The 19,532-nt window shown below is 56.7% G+C and overlaps 1 protein-coding gene across 1 annotated transcript in view; it reads left to right on the top strand.

Moving 5' to 3' along the window:
* The window catches only part of LOC142491219 (butyrophilin-like protein 10), a 71,645-nt gene that overhangs the window by 23,393 nt on the left and 28,720 nt on the right, over positions 1-19,532 (top strand). The window contains exons 3-4 of the mRNA XM_075593486.1: positions 872-1,288; positions 3,775-4,053. Coding sequence (XP_075449601.1) covers positions 872-1,288; positions 3,775-4,053 — 696 coding nt within the window. The remainder of the gene's footprint in view (positions 1-871; positions 1,289-3,774; positions 4,054-19,532) is intronic.

Raw genomic sequence — 19,532 nt, 5'->3', positions numbered from 1 at the left:
GAGAGGAATCACATACAGGGAGAAATGCACAACACATTTCAGGGCAAGTGAGCTGGCATCCAGAGAGCAGGGAAAACACAATCCTGTTCCAGGGCAGGGGATAGGATATTGGATAAGAAGAAATCCAGATGGGATATTGAAACAAACATTCAGTGTGAGAGACACAGAGGGAGTCCAACTGCCAGTCTGAGACCAGGCACAGAGAGAGGGAGTGCCAGCCTGAGAACAGAGATAGGGAGTGCCAGTCCGAAAGGCACACCGAGAGACTGCCCAGGTGACAGTGAGAGAGGCTTAAGAGACAGTCTGACACTCACAGATGGTGAAAGAGTAGGCTTGTAGGAGACTGGCAGCCAAGGAGAGAGAGAGAGAGAGAGAGAGAGAGAGTTAGAGACCGCTGTGGAAACACATCTCCTACAAACAAAGAGAAGTATTTTGGAGGATAAAAGTGCACAGTAAGCATTGTACATAGTGCAGGCGAAGGCGCGCGGCACGAACAAATGCATGTACGTGCACCAGTGCGGCCATGCTGCACGCTATGCGATGCACGCGGCTGCGCAGCAGGATTTTGAGCAGACGCAAAAAGTGATTTTTCGCACGATGGCGCGACAAGAAATGTATTTATTGCAGTACATGCCCCTTATATTTCCTGCTCCTACTGCTCTTTTATCAGAGTATTACTCTTTTACTTTGCTACAGGGACGTGGTTAAATGCGCCCGCCTCACTGTGCTGATGACTTGTTTGTTCCCCAGCGATGGATAGGTTAGAATAGGTAGCACGGTAACATGCACTGTAACATGCACTGTAACTGCAAATACCTTCTGCGCATTTCCGTGGATCTGACCCAGTGAGTGACCATGTCTTTTATCCCAGAGAGTGACTACGTGATGCCACCCCTGCGCTACGAGGCGGTGCAGGTGAACCGCTTCTCCAACGCCACCCTGCCCTGCGAGTTCTCCTTCATTGAGGGCATGGACAACCTGGGATTCAGCTGGCTCCGGGAGGACATTGTGGAGGAGATAGAGGTGGAGGATATCTACGCCTACATACAGCAGCCGTTTGACTTCAAAGAGACCCAGATGGTGTACAGCTTCTATGGGAATCGTGCGGAGCTGGAAGAGCAGAGCTACAGCTACCAAGGTCGGGTCAACGTCGACATGTCCGAGGTCCCCGACGGGGACCTGTCCCTCACTCTGCAGAATGTGGATTACCAAGACGAAGCTCTGTATACGTGTAAAGCTATGAGCCCCCACGGCAAGGGGACAATGACCCTCAAACTGTTGATTCAAGGTAAGGAGACACTTTAACAATGGCTATGTCCTTGGTCCTGACACCGACGTAGAAGCACAGAACTTGGCAGCCGGTTAGGAGCACCTGGCCTGCTTAGTTTGCCTATTTTCTAAGGTTCAGGCCCCATTTAATCCCTGGGATAATCCCAAGCATTCCTACTGTATGTAAATGTAATGAATTATGTAATGCAACAGGTACCAAACAGCAATATAAAAATACCAGAACAGGACGGATAGGAATAGGCAAAAGAATATTGCGTAAGAAGTAATCCCTCCAGTACCAGACATAGGGCTGTATTACTAAACGGTGCTCTGCCACAGGACACCTTTACTTGAGTGTAAGGGGTCTTCCGAAGCCAAACGGTGCCGTATGGATTTGTAATTCTGACCCATAATCTCTTCCCGATCTCATTTAGTTGAGCTGGCAGATTATTTTATGTATATATTTTTTCTGAATGGTATAGACTGGTAAGAAATGACTGAAAAGGGTTGCTATAAATGGTTTGGAGATTTGTCTGTAGATGTTTCATTCAGTGAGACATGTAAATATGATCATTGTCCCGTGGACAGGTATAATGTTACACCCCACGCATTGTCTAATCATTTGGCTTTCACCAACTCGCCTGGGACGCTGTTCCATGATCCGGTATTTCTCTCTCTCCTCTCACCCCCTTTCTCTCTCCTCTCTCATTCCCCTTTCTCTATCTCCTCTCCCCCTTCTCTTTCCTCTTCTCTTTCCTCTCCCCTCTTTCACTCTCCTCTCTCCTTCCCCTCTTTCTCTCCTTCCCCTATCCCTATTTCTCTCTCCTCTCTCCCCACCCCTTTCTCTCCCCTCTCCCCATTTCTCTCCTCCCACTCTCTCTCCCTCCTCTCTTCTCTCTCCTCCTTTCTCTCTCCTCTCTCCCCATGTCTCTCTCCCCCTTTCTCTCCTTCCCCTTTCTCACTCCTCTCTCCCACTTTTTCTCTTTCCTCTCTCCCTCCTTTTCTCTCTCTCCTCTCTCTCCCCCATCCCCCTTTCTCTCTCCCTCCATCCCCCTTTCTCTCTCCTCTCTCCCTCCATCCCCTTTCTCTCTCCTCTCTCCCTCCATCCCCCTTTCTCTCTCCTTCCTCTCCCTCCATCCCCCTTTCTCTCTCCCCCTCCATCCCCCTTTCTCTCTCTCCTATCTCCCTCCATCCCCCTTTCTCTCTCTCTATCTCCTCTCTCCCTCCATCCCCCTTTCTCTCTCTCTCCTCTCTCCCTCATCCCCCTTTCTCTCTCTCTCCTCTCTCCCTCCATCCCCCTTTCTCTCTCTCTCCTCTCTCTCTCCATCCCCCTTTCTCTCTCTCCTCTCTCCCTCCATCCCCCTTTCTCTCTCTCTCTCTCCTCTTCCCTCCATCCCCCTTTCTCTCTCTCTCCTATCTCCCTCCATCCCCCTTTCTCTCTCTCCTCCCTCCATCCCCCTTTCTCTCTCTCTCCTCCCTCCCTCCATCCCCCTTTCTCTCTCTCTCCTCCCTCCCTCCATCCCCTTCTCTCTCTCCTCTCTCCCCCCATCCCCCTTTCTCTCTCTCCTCTCTCCCTCATCCCCCTTTCTCTCTCCCTCCATTCCCCTTTCTCTCCCCCCCTCCCCCTTTCTCTCCCCCCCATTCCCCTTTCTCTCCCTCCTCTCTCCCTCCACCCCCCTTTCTCTCTCTCCTCCCTCCCTCCATCCCCCTTTCTCTCTCTCCTCCCACCCTCCCTCCATCACTCCATCCCCCTTTCTCTCTCTCATCTCTCCCTCCATCCCCCCTTTTTCTCCCCCCCTTTCTTCCATGGTCACACCTGTCAACATCAATGCATTTTTTGTATGGAGATTTGCTTGGATAATACAGGGCATTGGGTTAAGGGAACCTGTTAATTTTCCCCCAAGGATAAAGTAGAAAGTACCAGTATACGCAAACATATTCCTGTGTAACTTCCTGTTTAAAAAATTAAAAAAATGATTTCAATGGCCGTCCGATAGGGACCCACGGTTGATGACGTTGCAGCTTCCTGACCTACACATGGAGAGATTCCTGGGAAATATGCTAATTTAAATCCTCCTCTCCAGAATAAAAACTCTCTTTTAGCGTGTGGACGGGAATAACATGACATTTAAGGTTTTTTTTTGTGTGTGTAGAAATAGTGTACAGTATAAACCTTTATAAAACGATGCCACGAAGATTTCGCACCCTCATTTACCAGGGTTTCAATTGATTGAGATTGGATACAGTATCAATACTCTGTTTTTTGTTTTTAATACTAGGGAGAATGGAACGTTCTATGTATCAATGACAGCAATCTCAGCCAATCAGAGAGCTCGATTTCTTAAAGTTCTGCGTATGAAGCTCCCTTCTGGTTATATACAGTGATAGGGTCTGTGCGGAATGTATTCTGATTGGTTCACAGCCTTGTTTTATCCCATCCTAATAGTATCTGCTGGGCCAGCACTTGCACACACTTTGTGACGCCATCTTTTTTTCACCCCTCAGAGGAGGAGGAGCCCCCTGTGCAGTTCGACACGGTGGAGAATGTTACAGTTGTGCGTTGTGCTTCCGCCGGCTGGTATAAAATCCCTGTGGTGACGTGGTACAACCGCCGCGAGGAAGACCTGTCCGCTAACGCCACAGTGGACGTGCTGGAAGAGAAGCAGGACGGGAGTCACCGCATCTCCTCAACTCTGAGCGGTGTCAAGAGCCACGAAATCTACCGCTGCCTCATCCGGGACGCCAAGAAAGCGCGGCGAGCCCGGACTGTGCTCAGGAAGCTGAGTAAGGGGAGCAGGGAAATCACATCATGTCTATATGGTCATATTTATCTCCCCATCTCTCTCCACCCCTCTGACATTCTTTCCCCTCTCTCTGTCACTCCCCTCTCTCTGCGTCATTCTCGATCCCCCTCTCTATGGCAGGAGGTTCTGTGGCACACACGCTGGGAGGTTCTGTAGCTCACACGCTGGGAGGTTCTGTAGCTCACACCCTGGGAGGTTCTGTAGCTCACACCCTGGGAGGTTCTGTAGCTCACACCCTGGGAGGTTCTGTAGCTCACAATCTGGGAGGTTCTGTAGCTCACAACCTGGGAGGTTCTGTAGCTCATACCCTGGGAGGTTCTCTAGCTCACACCCTGGGAGGTTCTGTAGCTCACACCCTGGGAGGTTCTGTAGCTCACACGCTGGGAGGTTCTGTAGCTCACACGCTGGGAGGTTCTGTAGCTCACACCCTGGGAGGTTCTGTAGCTCACGCTGGGAGGTTCTGTAGCTCACAACCTGGGAAGTTCTGTAGCTCACAACCTGGGAGGTTCTGTAGCTCACAACCTGGGAGGTTCTCTAGCTCACACCCTGGGAGGTTCTGGAGTTCACACCCTGGGAGGTTCTCTAGCTCACACCCTGGGAGGTTCTGTAGCTCACACGCTGGGAGGTTCTGTAGCTCACACCCTGGGAAGTTCCGTGGCTCACACCCTGGGAGGATCCGTGGCTCACACCCTGGGAGGATCCATGGCTCACACCCTGGGAGGTTCCGTAGCTCACACGCTGGGAGGTTCCGTAGCTCACACGCTGGGAGGTTCCATAGCTCACACGCTGGGAGGTTCCGTAGCTCACACGCTGGGAGGTTCCGTAGCTCACACGCTGGGAGGTTCCGTAGCTCACACGCTGGGAGGTTCCGTAGCTCACACGCTGGGAGGTTCCGTAGCTCACACGCTGGGAGGTTCCGTAGCTCATGCTGGGAGGTTCTGTAGCTCACACCCTCGGAGGTTCTGTAGCTCACACCATTGGAGGTTCTGTAGCTCACACCCTGGGAGGTTCTGTAGCTCACACGCTGGGAGGTTCCGTAGCTCATGCTGGGAGGTTCTGTAGCTCACACCCTCTGAGGTTCTGTAGCTCACACCATTGGAGGTTCTGTAGCTCACACCCTGGGAGGTTCTGTAGCTCACACGCTGGGAGGTTCTGTAGCTCACACCCTGGGAGGTTCTGTAGCTCACACGCTGGGAGGTTCTGTAGCTCACACCCTGGGACGTTCTGTAGCTCACACCCTGGGAGGTTCTGTAGCTCACACGCTGGGAGGTTCTGTAGCTCACACGCTGGGAGGTTCTGGAGCTCAGTCGCTGGGAGGTTCTGTAGCTCACACGCTGGGAGGTTCTGTAGCTCACACCATGGGAGGTTCTGTAGCTCACACGCTGGGAGGTTCTGGAGCTCACACTCTGGGAGGTTCTGGAGCTCAGTCACTGGGAGGTTCTGTAGCTCACACGCTGGAAGGTTCTGTAGCTCATGCTGGGACGTTCTGTAGCTCACACGCTGGGAGGTTCTGTAGCTCACACCCTGGGAGGTGCTGTAGCTCACACCCTGGGAGGTTCTGTAGCTCACACCCTGAGAGGTTCTGTAGCTCACACGCTGGGAGGTTCTGTAGCTCACACACTGGGAGGTTCTGTAGCTCACACGCTGGGAGGTTCTGTAGCTCAGTCGCTGGGAGGTTCTGTAGCTCACACGCTGGGAGGTTCTGTAGCTCACACCCTGGGAGGTTCTGTAGCTCACACGCTGGGAGGTTCTGCAGCTCACACGCTGGGAGGTTCTGTAGCTCAGTCGCTGGGAGGTTCTGTAGCTCACACGCTGGGAGGTTCTGTAGCTCACACCCTGGGAGGTTCTGTAGCTCACACCCTGGGAGGTTCTGTAGCTCACACCATGGGAGGTTCTGGAGCTCAGTCGCTGGGAGGTTCTGTAGCTCACACCCTCGGAGTTTCTGTAGCTCACACCCTGGGAGGTTCTGTAGCTCACACCCTGGGAGGTTCTGTAGCTCACACGCTGGGAGGTTCTGTAGGTCACATGCTGGGAGGTTCTGTAGCTCACACGCTGGGAGGTTCTGTAGCTCACACCCTGGGAGGTTCTGTAGCTCACACGCTGGGAGGTTCTGTAGCTCAGTCGCTGGGAGGTTCTGTAGCTCACACGCTGGGAGGTTCTGTAGCTCACACCCTGGGAGGTTCTGTAGCTCACACCCTGGGAGGTTCTGGAGCTCACACGCTGGGTGGTTCTGGAGCTCAGTCGCTGGGTGGTTCTGGAGCTCAGTCGCTGGGTGGTTCTGTAGCTCAGTCGCTGGGTGGTTCTGGAGCTCACACCCTGGGAAGTTCCGTGGCTCACACCCTGGGATGATCCGTGGCTCACACCCTGGGAGGATCCGTGGCTCACACCCTGGGAGGTTCCGTAGCTCACACGCTGGGAGGTTCCGTAGCTCACACGCTGGGAGGTTCCGTAGCTCACACGCTGGGAGGTTCCGTATCTCACACGCTGGGAGGTTCCGTAGCTCACACGCTGGGAGGTTCCGTAGCTCACACGCTGGGAGGTTCCGTAGCTCACACGCTGGGAGGTTCCGTAGCTCACACGCTGGGAGGTTCCGTAGCTCATGCTGGGAGGTTCTGTAGCTCACACCCTCGGAGGTTCTGTAGCTCACACCATTGGAGGTTCTGTAGCTCACACCCTGGGAGGTTCCGTAGCTCACACGCTGGGAGGTTCCGTAGCTCATGCTGGGAGGTTCTGTAGCTCACACCCTCGGAGGTTCTGTAGCTCACACCATTGGAGGTTCTGTAGCTCACACCCTGGGAGGTTCTGTAGCTCACACGCTGGGAGGTTCTGTAGCTCACACCCTGGGAGGTTCTGTAGCTCACACCCTGGGAGGTTCTGGAGCTCACACGCTGGGTGGTTCTGGAGCTCAGTCGCTGGGTGGTTCTGGAGCTCAGTCGCTGGGTGGTTCTGTAGCTCAGTCGCTGGGTGGTTCTGTAGCTCACACGCTGGGAGGTTCTGGAGCTCACACGCTGGGAGGTTCTGTAGCTCACACGCTGGGAGGTTCTGTAGCTCACACGCTGGGAGGTTCTGTAGCTCACACCCTGGGAGGTTCTGTAGCTCACACCCTGGGAGGTTCTGCAGCTCACACCCTGGGAGGTTCTGTAGCTCACACCCTGGGAGGTTCTGTAGCTCACACCCTGAGAGGTTCTGTAGCTCACACCCTGAGAGGTTCTGTAGCTCACACCCTGGGAGGTTCTGTAGCTCACACCCTGGGAGGTTCTGTAGTTCACACCCTGGGAGGTTCTGGAGCTCAGTCGGTGGGAGGTTCTGTAGCTCACACCCTGGGAGGTTCTGTAGCTCACACGCTGGGAGGTTCTGTAGCTCACACGCTGGGAGGTTCTGTAGCTCACACGCTGGGAGGTTCTGTAGCTCACACGCTGGGAGGTTCTGTAGCTCACACGCTGGGAGGTTCTGGAGCTCAGTCGCTGGGAGGTTCTGTAGCTCACACGCTGGGAGGTTCTGTAGCTCACACCATGGGAGGTTCTGTAGCTCACACGCTGGGAGGTTCTGTAGCTCACACTCTGGGAGGTTCTGCAGCTCACACGCTGGGAGGTTCTGTAGCTCAGTCGCTGGGAGGTTCTGTAGCTCACACGCTGGGAGGTTCTGTAGCTCACACCCTGGGAGGTTCTGTAGCTCACACCCTGGGAGGTTCTGTAGCTCACACCATGGGAGGTTCTGGAGCTCAGTCGCTGGGAGGTTCTGTAGCTCACACCCTCGGAGGTTCTGTAGCTCACACCCTGGGAGGTTCTGTAGCTCACACCCTGGGAGGTTCTGTAGCTCACACCCTGGGAGGTTCTGTAGCTCACACGCTGGGAGGTTCTGTAGGTCTCACGCTGGGAGGTTCTGTAGCTCACACGCTGGGAGGTTCTGTAGCTCACACCCTGGGAGGTTCTGTAGCTCACACGCTGGGAGGTTCTGTAGCTCAGTCGCTGGGAGGTTCTGTAGCTCACACGCTGGGAGGTTCTGTAGCTCACACCCTGGGAGGTTCTGTAGCTCACACCCTGGGAGGTTCTGGAGCTCACACGCTGGGTGGTTCTGGAGCTCAGTCGCTGGGTGGTTCTGGAGCTCAGTCGCTGGGTGGTTCTGTAGCTCAGTCGCTGGGTGGTTCTGTAGCTCACACGCTGGGAGGTTCTGTAGCTCACACGCTGGGAGGTTCTGTAGCTCACACGCTGGGAGGTTCTGTAGCTCACACGCTGGGAGGTTCTGTAGCTCACACCCTGGAAGGTTCTGTAGCTCACACCCTGGGAGGTTCTGCAGCTCACACCCTGGGAGGTTCTGTAGCTCACACCCTGGGAGGTTCTGTAGCTCACACCCTGAGAGGTTCTGTAGCTCACACCCTGGGAGGTTCTGTAGTTCACACCCTGGGAGGTTCTGGAGCTCATTTGGTGGGAGGTTCTGTAGCTCACACCCTGGGAGGTTCTGTAGCTCACACGCTGGGAGGTTCTGTAGCTCACACGCTGGGAGGTTCTGTAGCTCACACGCTGGGTGGTTCTGTAGCTCACACGCTGGGAGGTTCTGTAGCTCACACGCTGGGAGGTTCTGTAGCTCACACGCTGGGAGGTTCTGGAGCTCAGTCGCTGGGAGGTTCTGTAGCTCACAAGCTGGGAGGTTCTGTAGCTCACAACATGGGAGGTTCTGTAGCTCACACGCTGGGAGGTTCTGGAGCTCAGTCACTGGGAGGTTCTGTAGCTCACACGCTGGAAGGTTCTGTAGCTCATGCTGGGAGGTTCTGTTGCTCACACCCTGGGAGGTTCTGTTGCTCACACGCTGGGAGGTTCTGTAGCTCACACCCTGGGAGGTGCTGTAGCTCACACCCTGGGAGGTTCTGTAGCTCACACGCTGGGAGGTTCTGTAGCTCACACGCTGGGAGGTTCTGTAGCTCAGTCGCTGGGAGGTTCTGTAGCTCACACGCTGGGAGGTTCTGTAGCTCACACCCTGGGAGGTTCTGTAGCTCACACGCTGGGAGGTTCTGTAGCTCACAACATGGGAGGTTCTGGAGCTCAGTCGCTGGGAGGTTCTGTAGCTCACACCCTCGGAGGTACTGTAGCTCACACCCTGGGAGGTTCTGTAGCTCACACCCTGGGAGGTTCTGTAGCTCACACGCTGGGAGGTTCTGTAGGTCACACGCTGGGAGGTTCTGTAGGTCACACGCTGGGAGGTTCTGTAGCTCACACGCTGGGAGGTTCTGTAGCTCACACGCTGGGAGGTTCTGTAGCTCACACCCTGGGAGGTTCTGGAGCTCACACGCTGGGTGGTTCTGTAGCTCAGTCGCTGGGTGGTTCTGGAGCTCACACCCTGGGAGGTTCTGTAGCTCACACCCTGGGAGGTTTTGTAGCTCACACGCTGGGAGGTTCTGTAGCTCACACCATGGGAGGTTCTGGAGCTCAGTCGCTGGGAGGTTCTGTAGCTCACACCCTCGGAGGTTCTGTAGCTCACACCCTGGGAGGTTCTGTAGCTCACACCCTGGGAGGTTCTGTAGCTCACACCCTGGGAGGTTCTGTAGCTCACAGGCTGGGAGGTTCTGTAGCTCACACGCTGGGAGGTTCTGTAGGTCACACGCTGGGAGGTTCTGTAGCTCACACGCTGGGAGGTTCTGTAGCTCACACGCTGGGAGGTTCTGTAGCTCAGTCGCTGGGAGGTTCTGTAGCTCACACGCTGGGAGGTTCTGTAGCTCACACCCTGGGAGGTTCTGTAGCTCACACCCTGGGAGTTTCTGGAGCTCACACACTGGGTGGTTCTGGAGCTCAGTCGCTGGGTGGTTCTGGAGCTCAGTCGCTGGGTGGGTCTGTAGCTCACACGCTGGGAGGTTCTGTAGCTCACACGCTGGGAGGTTCTGTAGCTCACACGCTGGGAGGTTCTGTAGCTCACACCCTGGGAGGTTCTGTAGCTCACACCCTGGGAGGTTCTGCAGCTCACACCCTGGGAGGTTCTGTAGCTCACACCCTGGGAGGTTCTGTAGCTCACACGCTGGGAGGTACTGTAGCTCAGTCGGTGGGAGGTTCTGTAGCTCAGTCGGTGGGAGGTTCTGTAGCTCACACCCTGGGAGGTTCTGGAGCTCACACGCTGGGTGGTTCTGGAGCTCAGTCGCTGGGTGGTTCTGGAGCTCAGTCGCTGGGTGGTTCTGTAGCTCACACGCTGGGAGGTGCTGTAGCTCACACGCTGGGAGGTTCTGTAGCTCACACGCTGGGAGGTTCTGTAGCTCACACGCTGGGAGGTTCTGTAGCTCACACGCTGGGTGGTTCTGTAGCTCACACGCTGGGAGGTTCTGTAGCTCACACGCTGGGAGGTTCTGTAGCTCACACGCTGGGAGGTTCTGGAGCTCAGTCGCTGGGAGGTTCTGTAGCTCACAAGCTGGGAGGTTCTGTAGCTCACAACATGGGAGGTTCTGTAGCTCACACGCTGGGAGGTTCTGGAGCTCAGTCACTGGGAGGTTCTGTAGCTCACACGCTGGAAGGTTCTGTAGCTCATGCTGGGAGGTTCTGTTGCTCACACCCTGGGAGGTTCTGTTGCTCACACGCTGGGAGGTTCTGTAGCTCACACCCTGGGAGGTGCTGTAGCTCACACCCTGGGAGGTTCTGTAGCTCACACGCTGGGAGGTTCTGTAGCTCACACGCTGGGAGGTTCTGTAGCTCAGTCGCTGGGAGGTTCTGTAGCTCACACGCTGGGAGGTTCTGTAGCTCACACCCTGGGAGGTTCTGTAGCTCACACGCTGGGAGGTTCTGTAGCTCACAACATGGGAGGTTCTGGAGCTCAGTCGCTGGGAGGTTCTGTAGCTCACACCCTCGGAGGTACTGTAGCTCACACCCTGGGAGGTTCTGTAGCTCACACCCTGGGAGGTTCTGTAGCTCACACGCTGGGAGGTTCTGTAGGTCACACGCTGGGAGGTTCTGTAGGTCACACGCTGGGAGGTTCTGTAGCTCACACGCTGGGAGGTTCTGTAGCTCACACGCTGGGAGGTTCTGTAGCTCACACCCTGGGAGGTTCTGGAGCTCACACGCTGGGTGGTTCTGTAGCTCAGTCGCTGGGTGGTTCTGGAGCTCACACCCTGGGAGGTTCTGTAGCTCACACCCTGGGAGGTTTTGTAGCTCACACGCTGGGAGGTTCTGTAGCTCACACCATGGGAGGTTCTGGAGCTCAGTCGCTGGGAGGTTCTGTAGCTCACACCCTCGGAGGTTCTGTAGCTCACACCCTGGGAGGTTCTGTAGCTCACACCCTGGGAGGTTCTGTAGCTCACACCCTGGGAGGTTCTGTAGCTCACACGCTGGGAGGTTCTGTAGCTCACACGCTGGGAGGTTCTGTAGGTCACACGCTGGGAGGTTCTGTAGCTCACACGCTGGGAGGTTCTGTAGCTCACACGCTGGGAGGTTCTGTAGCTCAGTCGCTGGGAGGTTCTGTAGCTCACACGCTGGGAGGTTCTGTAGCTCACACCCTGGGAGGTTCTGTAGCTCACACCCTGGGAGTTTCTGGAGCTCACACACTGGGTGGTTCTGGAGCTCAGTCGCTGGGTGGTTCTGGAGCTCAGTCGCTGGGTGGGTCTGTAGCTCACACGCTGGGAGGTTCTGTAGCTCACACGCTGGGAGGTTCTGTAGCTCACACGCTGGGAGGTTCTGTAGCTCACACCCTGGGAGGTTCTGTAGCTCACACCCTGGGAGGTTCTGCAGCTCACACCCTGGGAGGTTCTGTAGCTCACACCCTGGGAGGTTCTGTAGCTCACACGCTGGGAGGTACTGTAGCTCAGTCGGTGGGAGGTTCTGTAGCTCAGTCGGTGGGAGGTTCTGTAGCTCACACCCTGGGAGGTTCTGGAGCTCACACGCTGGGTGGTTCTGGAGCTCAGTCGCTGGGTGGTTCTGGAGCTCAGTCGCTGGGTGGTTCTGTAGCTCACACGCTGGGAGGTGCTGTAGCTCACACGCTGGGAGGTTCTGTAGCTCACACGCTGGGAGGTTCTGTAGCTCACACCCTGGGAGGTTCTGTAGCTCACACCCTGGGAGGTTCTGTAGTTCACACCCTGGGAGGTTCTGGAGCTCAGTCGGTGGGAGGTTCTGTAGCTCACACCCTGGGAGGTTCTGTAGCTCACACGCTGGGAGGTTCTGTAGCTCACACGCTGGGAGGTTCCGTAGCTCACACCCTGGGAAGTTCCGTGGCTCACACCCTGGGAGGATCCGTGGCTCACACCCTGGGAGGATCCATGGCTCACACCCTGGGAGGTTCCGTAGCTCACACGCTGGGAGGTTCCGTAGCTCACACGCTGGGAGGTTCCATAGCTCACACGCTGGGAGGTTCCGTAGCTCACACGCTGGGAGGTTCCGTAGCTCACACGCTGGGAGGTTCCGTAGCTCACACGCTGGGAGGTTCCGTAGCTCACACGCTGGGAGGTTCCGTAGCTCACACGCTGGGAGGTTCCGTAGCTCATGCTGGGAGGTTCTGTAGCTCACACCCTCGGAGGTTCTGTAGCTCACACCATTGGAGGTTCTGTAGCTCACACCCTGGGAGGTTCCGTAGCTCACACGCTGGGAGGTTCCGTAGCTCATGCTGGGAGGTTCTGTAGCTCACACCCTCTGAGGTTCTGTAGCTCACACCATTGGAGGTTCTGTAGCTCACACCCTGGGAGGTTCTGTAGCTCACACGCTGGGAGGTTCTGTAGCTCACACCCTGGGAGGTTCTGTAGCTCACACGCTGGGAGGTTCTGTAGCTCACACCCTGGGACGTTCTGTAGCTCACACCCTGGGAGGTTCTGTAGCTCACACGCTGGGAGGTTCTGTAGCTCACACGCTGGGAGGTTCTGGAGCTCAGTCGCTGGGAGGTTCTGTAGCTCACACGCTGGGAGGTTCTGTAGCTCACACCATGGGAGGTTCTGTAGCTCACACGCTGGGAGGTTCTGTAGCTCACACTCTGGGAGGTTCTGGAGCTCAGTCACTGGGAGGTTCTGTAGCTCACACGCTGGAAGGTTCTGTAGCTCATGCTGGGACGTTCTGTAGCTCACACGCTGGGAGGTTCTGTAGCTCACACCCTGGGAGGTGCTGTAGCTCACACCCTGGGAGGTTCTGTAGCTCACACCCTGAGAGGTTCTGTAGCTCACACGCTGGGAGGTTCTGTAGCTCACACACTGGGAGGTTCTGTAGCTCACACGCTGGGAGGTTCTGTAGCTCAGTCGCTGGGAGGTTCTGTAGCTCACACGCTGGGAGGTTCTGTAGCTCACACCCTGGGAGGTTCTGTAGCTCACACGCTGGGAGGTTCTGCAGCTCACACGCTGGGAGGTTCTGTAGCTCAGTCGCTGGGAGGTTCTGTAGCTCACACGCTGGGAGGTTCTGTAGCTCACACCCTGGGAGGTTCTGTAGCTCACACCCTGGGAGGTTCTGTAGCTCACACCATGGGAGGTTCTGGAGCTCAGTCGCTGGGAGGTTCTGTAGCTCACACCCTCAGAGTTTCTGTAGCTCACACCCTGGGAGGTTCTGTAGCTCACACCCTGGGAGGTTCTGTAGCTCACACGCTGGGAGGTTCTGTAGGTCACACGCTGGGAGGTTCTGTAGCTCACACGCTGGGAGGTTCTGTAGCTCACACCCTGGGAGGTTCTGTAGCTCACACGCTGGGAGGTTCTGTAGCTCAGTCGCTGGGAGGTTCTGTAGCTCACACGCTGGGAGGTTCTGTAGCTCACACCCTGGGAGGTTCTGTAGCTCACACCCTGGGAGGTTCTGGAGCTCACACGCTGGGTGGTTCTGGAGCTCAGTCGCTGGGTGGTTCTGGAGCTCAGTCGCTGGGTGGTTCTGTAGCTCATTCGCTGGGTGGTTCTGTAGCTCACACCCTGGGAAGTTCCGTGGCTCACACCCTGGGATGATCCGTGGCTCACACCCTGGGAGGATCCGTGGCTCACACCCTGGGAGGTTCCGTAGCTCACACGCTGGGAGGTTCCGTAGCTCACACGCTGGGAGGTTCCGTAGCTCACACGCTGGGAGGTTCCGTATCTCACACGCTGGGAGGTTCCGTAGCTCACACGCTGGGAGGTTCCGTAGCTCACACGCTGGGAGGTTCCGTAGCTCACACGCTGGGAGGTTCCGTAGCTCACACGCTGGGAGGTTCCGTAGCTCATGCTGGGAGGTTCTGTAGCTCACACCCTCGGAGGTTCTGTAGCTCACACCATTGGAGGTTCTGTAGCTCACACCCTGGGAGGTTCCGTAGCTCACACGCTGGGAGGTTCCGTAGCTCATGCTGGGAGGTTCTGTAGCTCACACCCTCGGAGGTTCTGTAGCTCACACCATTGGAGGTTCTGTAGCTCACACCCTGGGAGGTTCTGTAGCTCACACGCTGGGAGGTTCTGTAGCTCACACCCTGGGAGGTTCTGTAGCTCACACCCTGGGAGGTTCTGGAGCTCACACGCTGGGTGGTTCTGGAGCTCAGTCGCTGGGTGGTTCTGGAGCTCAGTCGCTGGGTGGTTCTGTAGCTCAGTCGCTGGGTGGTTCTGTAGCTCACACGCTGGGAGGTTCTGTAGCTCACACGCTGGGAGGTTCTGTAGCTCACACGCTGGGAGGTTCTGTAGCTCACACGCTGGGAGGTTCTGTAGCTCACACCCTGGGAGGTTCTGTAGCTCACACCCTGGGAGGTTCTGCAGCTCACACCCTGGGAGGTTCTGTAGCTCACACCCTGGGAGGTTCTGTAGCTCACACCCTGAGAGGTTCTGTAGCTCACACCCTGAGAGGTTCTGTAGCTCACACCCTGGGAGGTTCTGTAGCTCACACCCTGGGAGGTTCTGTAGTTCACACCCTGGGAGGTTCTGGAGCTCAGTCGGTGGGAGGTTCTGTAGCTCACACCCTGGGAGGTTCTGTAGCTCACACGCTGGGAGGTTCTGTAGCTCACACGCTGGGAGGTTCTGTAGCTCACACGCTGGGAGGTTCTGTAGCTCACACGCTGGGAGGTTCTGTAGCTCACACGCTGGGAGGTTCTGGAGCTCAGTCGCTGGGAGGTTCTGTAGCTCACACGCTGGGAGGTTCTGTAGCTCACACCATGGGAGGTTCTGTAGCTCACACGCTGGGAGGTTCTGTAGCTCACACTCTGGGAGGTTCTGCAGCTCACACGCTGGGAGGTTCTGTAGCTCAGTCGCTGGGAGGTTCTGTAGCTCACACGCTGGGAGGTTCTGTAGCTCACACCCTGGGAGGTTCTGTAGCTCACACCCTGGGAGGTTCTGTAGCTCACACCATGGGAGGTTCTGGAGCTCAGTCGCTGGGAGGTTCTGTAGCTCACACCCTGGGAGGTTCTGTAGCTCACACCCTGGGAGGTTCTGTAGCTCACACCCTGGGAGGTTCTGTAGCTCACACGCTGGGAGGTTCTGTAGGTCTCACGCTGGGAGGTTCTGTAGCTCACACGCTGGGAGGTTCTGTAGCTCACACCCTGGGAGGTTCTGTAGCTCACACGCTGGGAGGTTCTGTAGCTCAGTCGCTGGGAGGTTCTGTAGCTCACACGCTGGGAGGTTCTGTAGCTCACACCCTGGGAGGTTCTGTAGCTCACACCCTGGGAGGTTCTGGAGCTCACACGCTGGGTGGTTCTGGAGCTCAGTCGCTGGGTGGTTCTGGAGCTCAGTCGCTGGGTGGTTCTGTAGCTCAGTCGCTGGGGGGTTCTGTAGCTCACACGCTGGGAGGTTCTGTAGCTCACACGCTGGGAGGTTCTGTAGCTCACACGCTGGGAGGTTCTGTAGCTCACACGCTGGGAGGTTCTGTAGCTCACACCCTGGAAGGTTCTGTAGCTCACACCCTGGGAGGTTCTGCAGCTCACACCCTGGGAGGTTCTGTAGCTCACACCCTGGGAGGTTCTGTAGCTCACACCCTGAGAGGTTCTGTAGCTCACACCCTGGGAGGTTCTGTAGTTCACACCCTGGGAGGTTCTGGAGCTCATTTGGTGGGAGGTTCTGTAGCTCACACCCTGGGAGGTTCTGTAGCTCACACGCTGGGAGGTTCTGTAGCTCACACGCTGGGAGGTTCTGTAGCTCACACGCTGGGTGGTTCTGTAGCTCACACGCTGGGAGGTTCTGTAGCTCACACGCTGGGAGGTTCTGTAGCTCACACGCTGGGAGGTTCTGGAGCTCAGTCGCTGGGAGGTTCTGTAGCTCACAAGCTGGGAGGTTCTGTAGCTCACAACATGGGAGGTTCTGTAGCTCACACGCTGGGAGGTTCTGGAGCTCAGTCACTGGGAGGTTCTGTAGCTCACACGCTGGAAGGTTCTGTAGCTCATGCTGGGAGGTTCTGTTGCTCACACCCTGGGAGGTTCTGTTGCTCACACGCTGGGAGGTTCTGTAGCTCACACCCTGGGAGGTGCTGTAGCTCACACCCTGGGAGGTTCTGTAGCTCACACGCTGGGAGGTTCTGTAGCTCACACGCTGGGAGGTTCTGTAGCTCAGTCGCTGGGAGGTTCTGTAGCTCACACGCTGGGAGGTTCTGTAGCTCACACCCTGGGAGGTTCTGTAGCTCACACGCTGGGAGGTTCTGTAGCTCACAACATGGGAGGTTCTGGAGCTCAGTCGCTGGGAGGTTCTGTAGCTCACACCCTCGGAGGTACTGTAGCTCACACCCTGGGAGGTTCTGTAGCTCACACCCTGGGAGGTTCTGTAGCTCACACGCTGGGAGGTTCTGTAGGTCACACGCTGGGAGGTTCTGTAGGTCACACGCTGGGAGGTTCTGTAGCTCACACGCTGGGAGGTTCTGTAGCTCACACGCTGGGAGGTTCTGTAGCTCACACCCTGGGAGGTTCTGGAGCTCACACGCTGGGTGGTTCTGTAGCTCAGTCGCTGGGTGGTTCTGGAGCTCACACCCTGGGAGGTTCTGTAGCTCACACCCTGGGAGGTTTTGTAGCTCACACGCTGGGAGGTTCTGTAGCTCACACCATGGGAGGTTCTGGAGCTCAGTCGCTGGGAGGTTCTGTAGCTCACACCCTCGGAGGTTCTGTAGCTCACACCCTGGGAGGTTCTGTAGCTCACACCCTGGGAGGTTCTGTAGCTCACACCCTGGGAGGTTCTGTAGCTCACACGCTGGGAGGTTCTGTAGCTCACACGCTGGGAGGTTCTGTAGGTCACACGCTGGGAGGTTCTGTAGCTCACACGCTGGGAGGTTCTGTAGCTCACACGCTGGGAGGTTCTGTAGCTCAGTCGCTGGGAGGTTCTGTAGCTCACACGCTGGGAGGTTCTGTAGTTCACACCCTGGGAGGTTCTGGAGCTCAGTCGGTGGGAGGTTCTGTAGCTCACACCCTGGGAGGTTCTGTAGCTCACACGCTGGGAGGTTCTGTAGCTCACACGCTGGGAGGTTCTGTAGCTCACACGCTGGGAGGTTCTGTAGCTCACACGCTGGGAGGTTCTGTAGCTCACACGCTGGGAGGTTCTGGAGCTCAGTCGCTGGGAGGTTCTGTAGCTCACACGCTGGGAGGTTCTGTAGCTCACACCATGGGAGGTTCTGTAGCTCACACGCTGGGAGGTTCTGTAGCTCACACTCTGGGAGGTTCTGCAGCTCACACGCTGGGAGGTTCTGTAGCTCAGTCGCTGGGAGGTTCTGTAGCTCACACGCTGGGAGGTTCTGTAGCTCACACCCTGGGAGGTTCTGTAGCTCACACCCTGGGAGGTTCTGTAGCTCACACCCTCGGAGGTTCTGTAGCTCACACCCTGGGAGGTTCTGTAGCTCACACCCTGGGAGGTTCTGTAGCTCACACCCTGGGAGGTTCTGTAGCTCACACGCTGGGAGGTTCTGTAGGTCTCACGCTGGGAGGTTCTGTAGCTCACACGCTGGGAGGTTCTGTAGCTCACACCCTGGGAGGTTCTGTAGCTCACACGCTGGGAGGTTCTGTAGCTCAGTCGCTGGGAGGTTCTGTAGCTCACACGCTGGGAGGTCCTGTAGCTCACACCCTGGGAGGTTCTGTAGCTCACACCCTGGGAGGTTCTGGAGCTCACACGCTGGGTGGTTCTGGTCAGTCGCTGGGTGGTTCTGGAGCTCAGTCGCTGGGTGGTTCTGTAGCTCAGTCGCTGGGTGGTTCTGTAGCTCACACGCTGGGAGGTTCTGTAGCTCACACGCTGGGAGGTTCTGTAGCTCACACGCTGGGAGGTTCTGTAGCTCACACGCTGGGAGGTTCTGTAGCTCACACCCTGGAAGGTTCTGTAGCTCACACCCTGGGAGGTTCTGCAGCTCACACCCTGGGAGGTTCTGTAGCTCACACCCTGGGAGGTTCTGTAGCTCACACCCTGAGAGGTTCTGTAGCTCACACCCTGGGAGGTTCTGTAGTTCACACCCTGGGAGGTTCTGGAGCTCATTTGGTGGGAGGTTCTGTAGCTCACACCCTGGGAGGTTCTGTAGCTCACACGCTGGGAGGTTCTGTAGCTCACACGCTGGGAGGTTCTGTAGCTCACACGCTGGGTGGTTCTGTAGCTCACACGCTGGGAGGTTCTGTAGCTCACACGCTGGGAGGTTCTGTAGCTCACACGCTGGGAGGTTCTGGAGCTCACAAGCTGGGAGGTTCTGTAGCTCACAAGCTGGGAGGTTCTGTAGCTCACAACATGGGAGGTTCTGTAGCTCACACGCTGGGAGGTTCTGGAGCTCAGTCACTGGGAGGTTCTGTAGCTCACACGCTGGAAGGTTCTGTAGCTCATGCTGGGAGGTTCTGTTGCTCACACCCTGGGAGGTTCTGTTGCTCACACGCTGGGAGGTTCTGTAGCTCACACCCTGGGAGGTGCTGTAGCTCACACCCTGGGAGGTTCTGTAGCTCACACGCTGGGAGGTTCTGTAGCTCACACGCTGGGAGGTTCTGTAGCTCAGTCGCTGGGAGGTTCTGTAGCTCACACGCTGGGAGGTTCTGTAGCTCACACCCTGGGAGGTTCTGTAGCTCACACGCTGGGAGGTTCTGTAGCTCACAACATGGGAGGTTCTGGAGCTCAGTCGCTGGGAGGTTCTGTAGCTCACACCCTCGGAGGTACTGTAGCTCACACCCTGGGAGGTTCTGTAGCTCACACCCTGGGAGGTTCTGTAGCTCACACGCTGGGAGGTTCTGTAGGTCACACGCTGGGAGGTTCTGTAGGTCACACGCTGGGAGGTTCTGTAGCTCACACGCTGGGAGGTTCTGTAGCTCACACGCTGGGAGGTTCTGTAGCTCACACCCTGGGAGGTTCTGGAGCTCACACGCTGGGTGGTTCTGTAGCTCAGTCGCTGGGTGGTTCTGGAGCTCACACCCTGGGAGGTTCTGTAGCTCACACCCTGGGAGGTTTTGTAGCTCACACGCTGGGAGGTTCTGTAGCTCACACCATGGGAGGTTCTGGAGCTCAGTCGCTGGGAGGTTCTGTAGCTCACACCCTCGGAGGTTCTGTAGCTCACACCCTGGGAGGTTCTGTAGCTCACACCCTGGGAGGTTCTGTAGCTCACACCCTGGGAGGTTCTGTAGCTCACACGCTGGGAGGTTCTGTAG

This window comes from Ascaphus truei, chromosome 3, assembly GCF_040206685.1.
Source record: "Ascaphus truei isolate aAscTru1 chromosome 3, aAscTru1.hap1, whole genome shotgun sequence".
Taxonomy (NCBI): Eukaryota; Metazoa; Chordata; class Amphibia; order Anura; family Ascaphidae; genus Ascaphus; species Ascaphus truei.
Note: the sequence above shows the minus strand (reverse complement) of the source record. Positions and strands in the feature narration are given on the sequence as shown.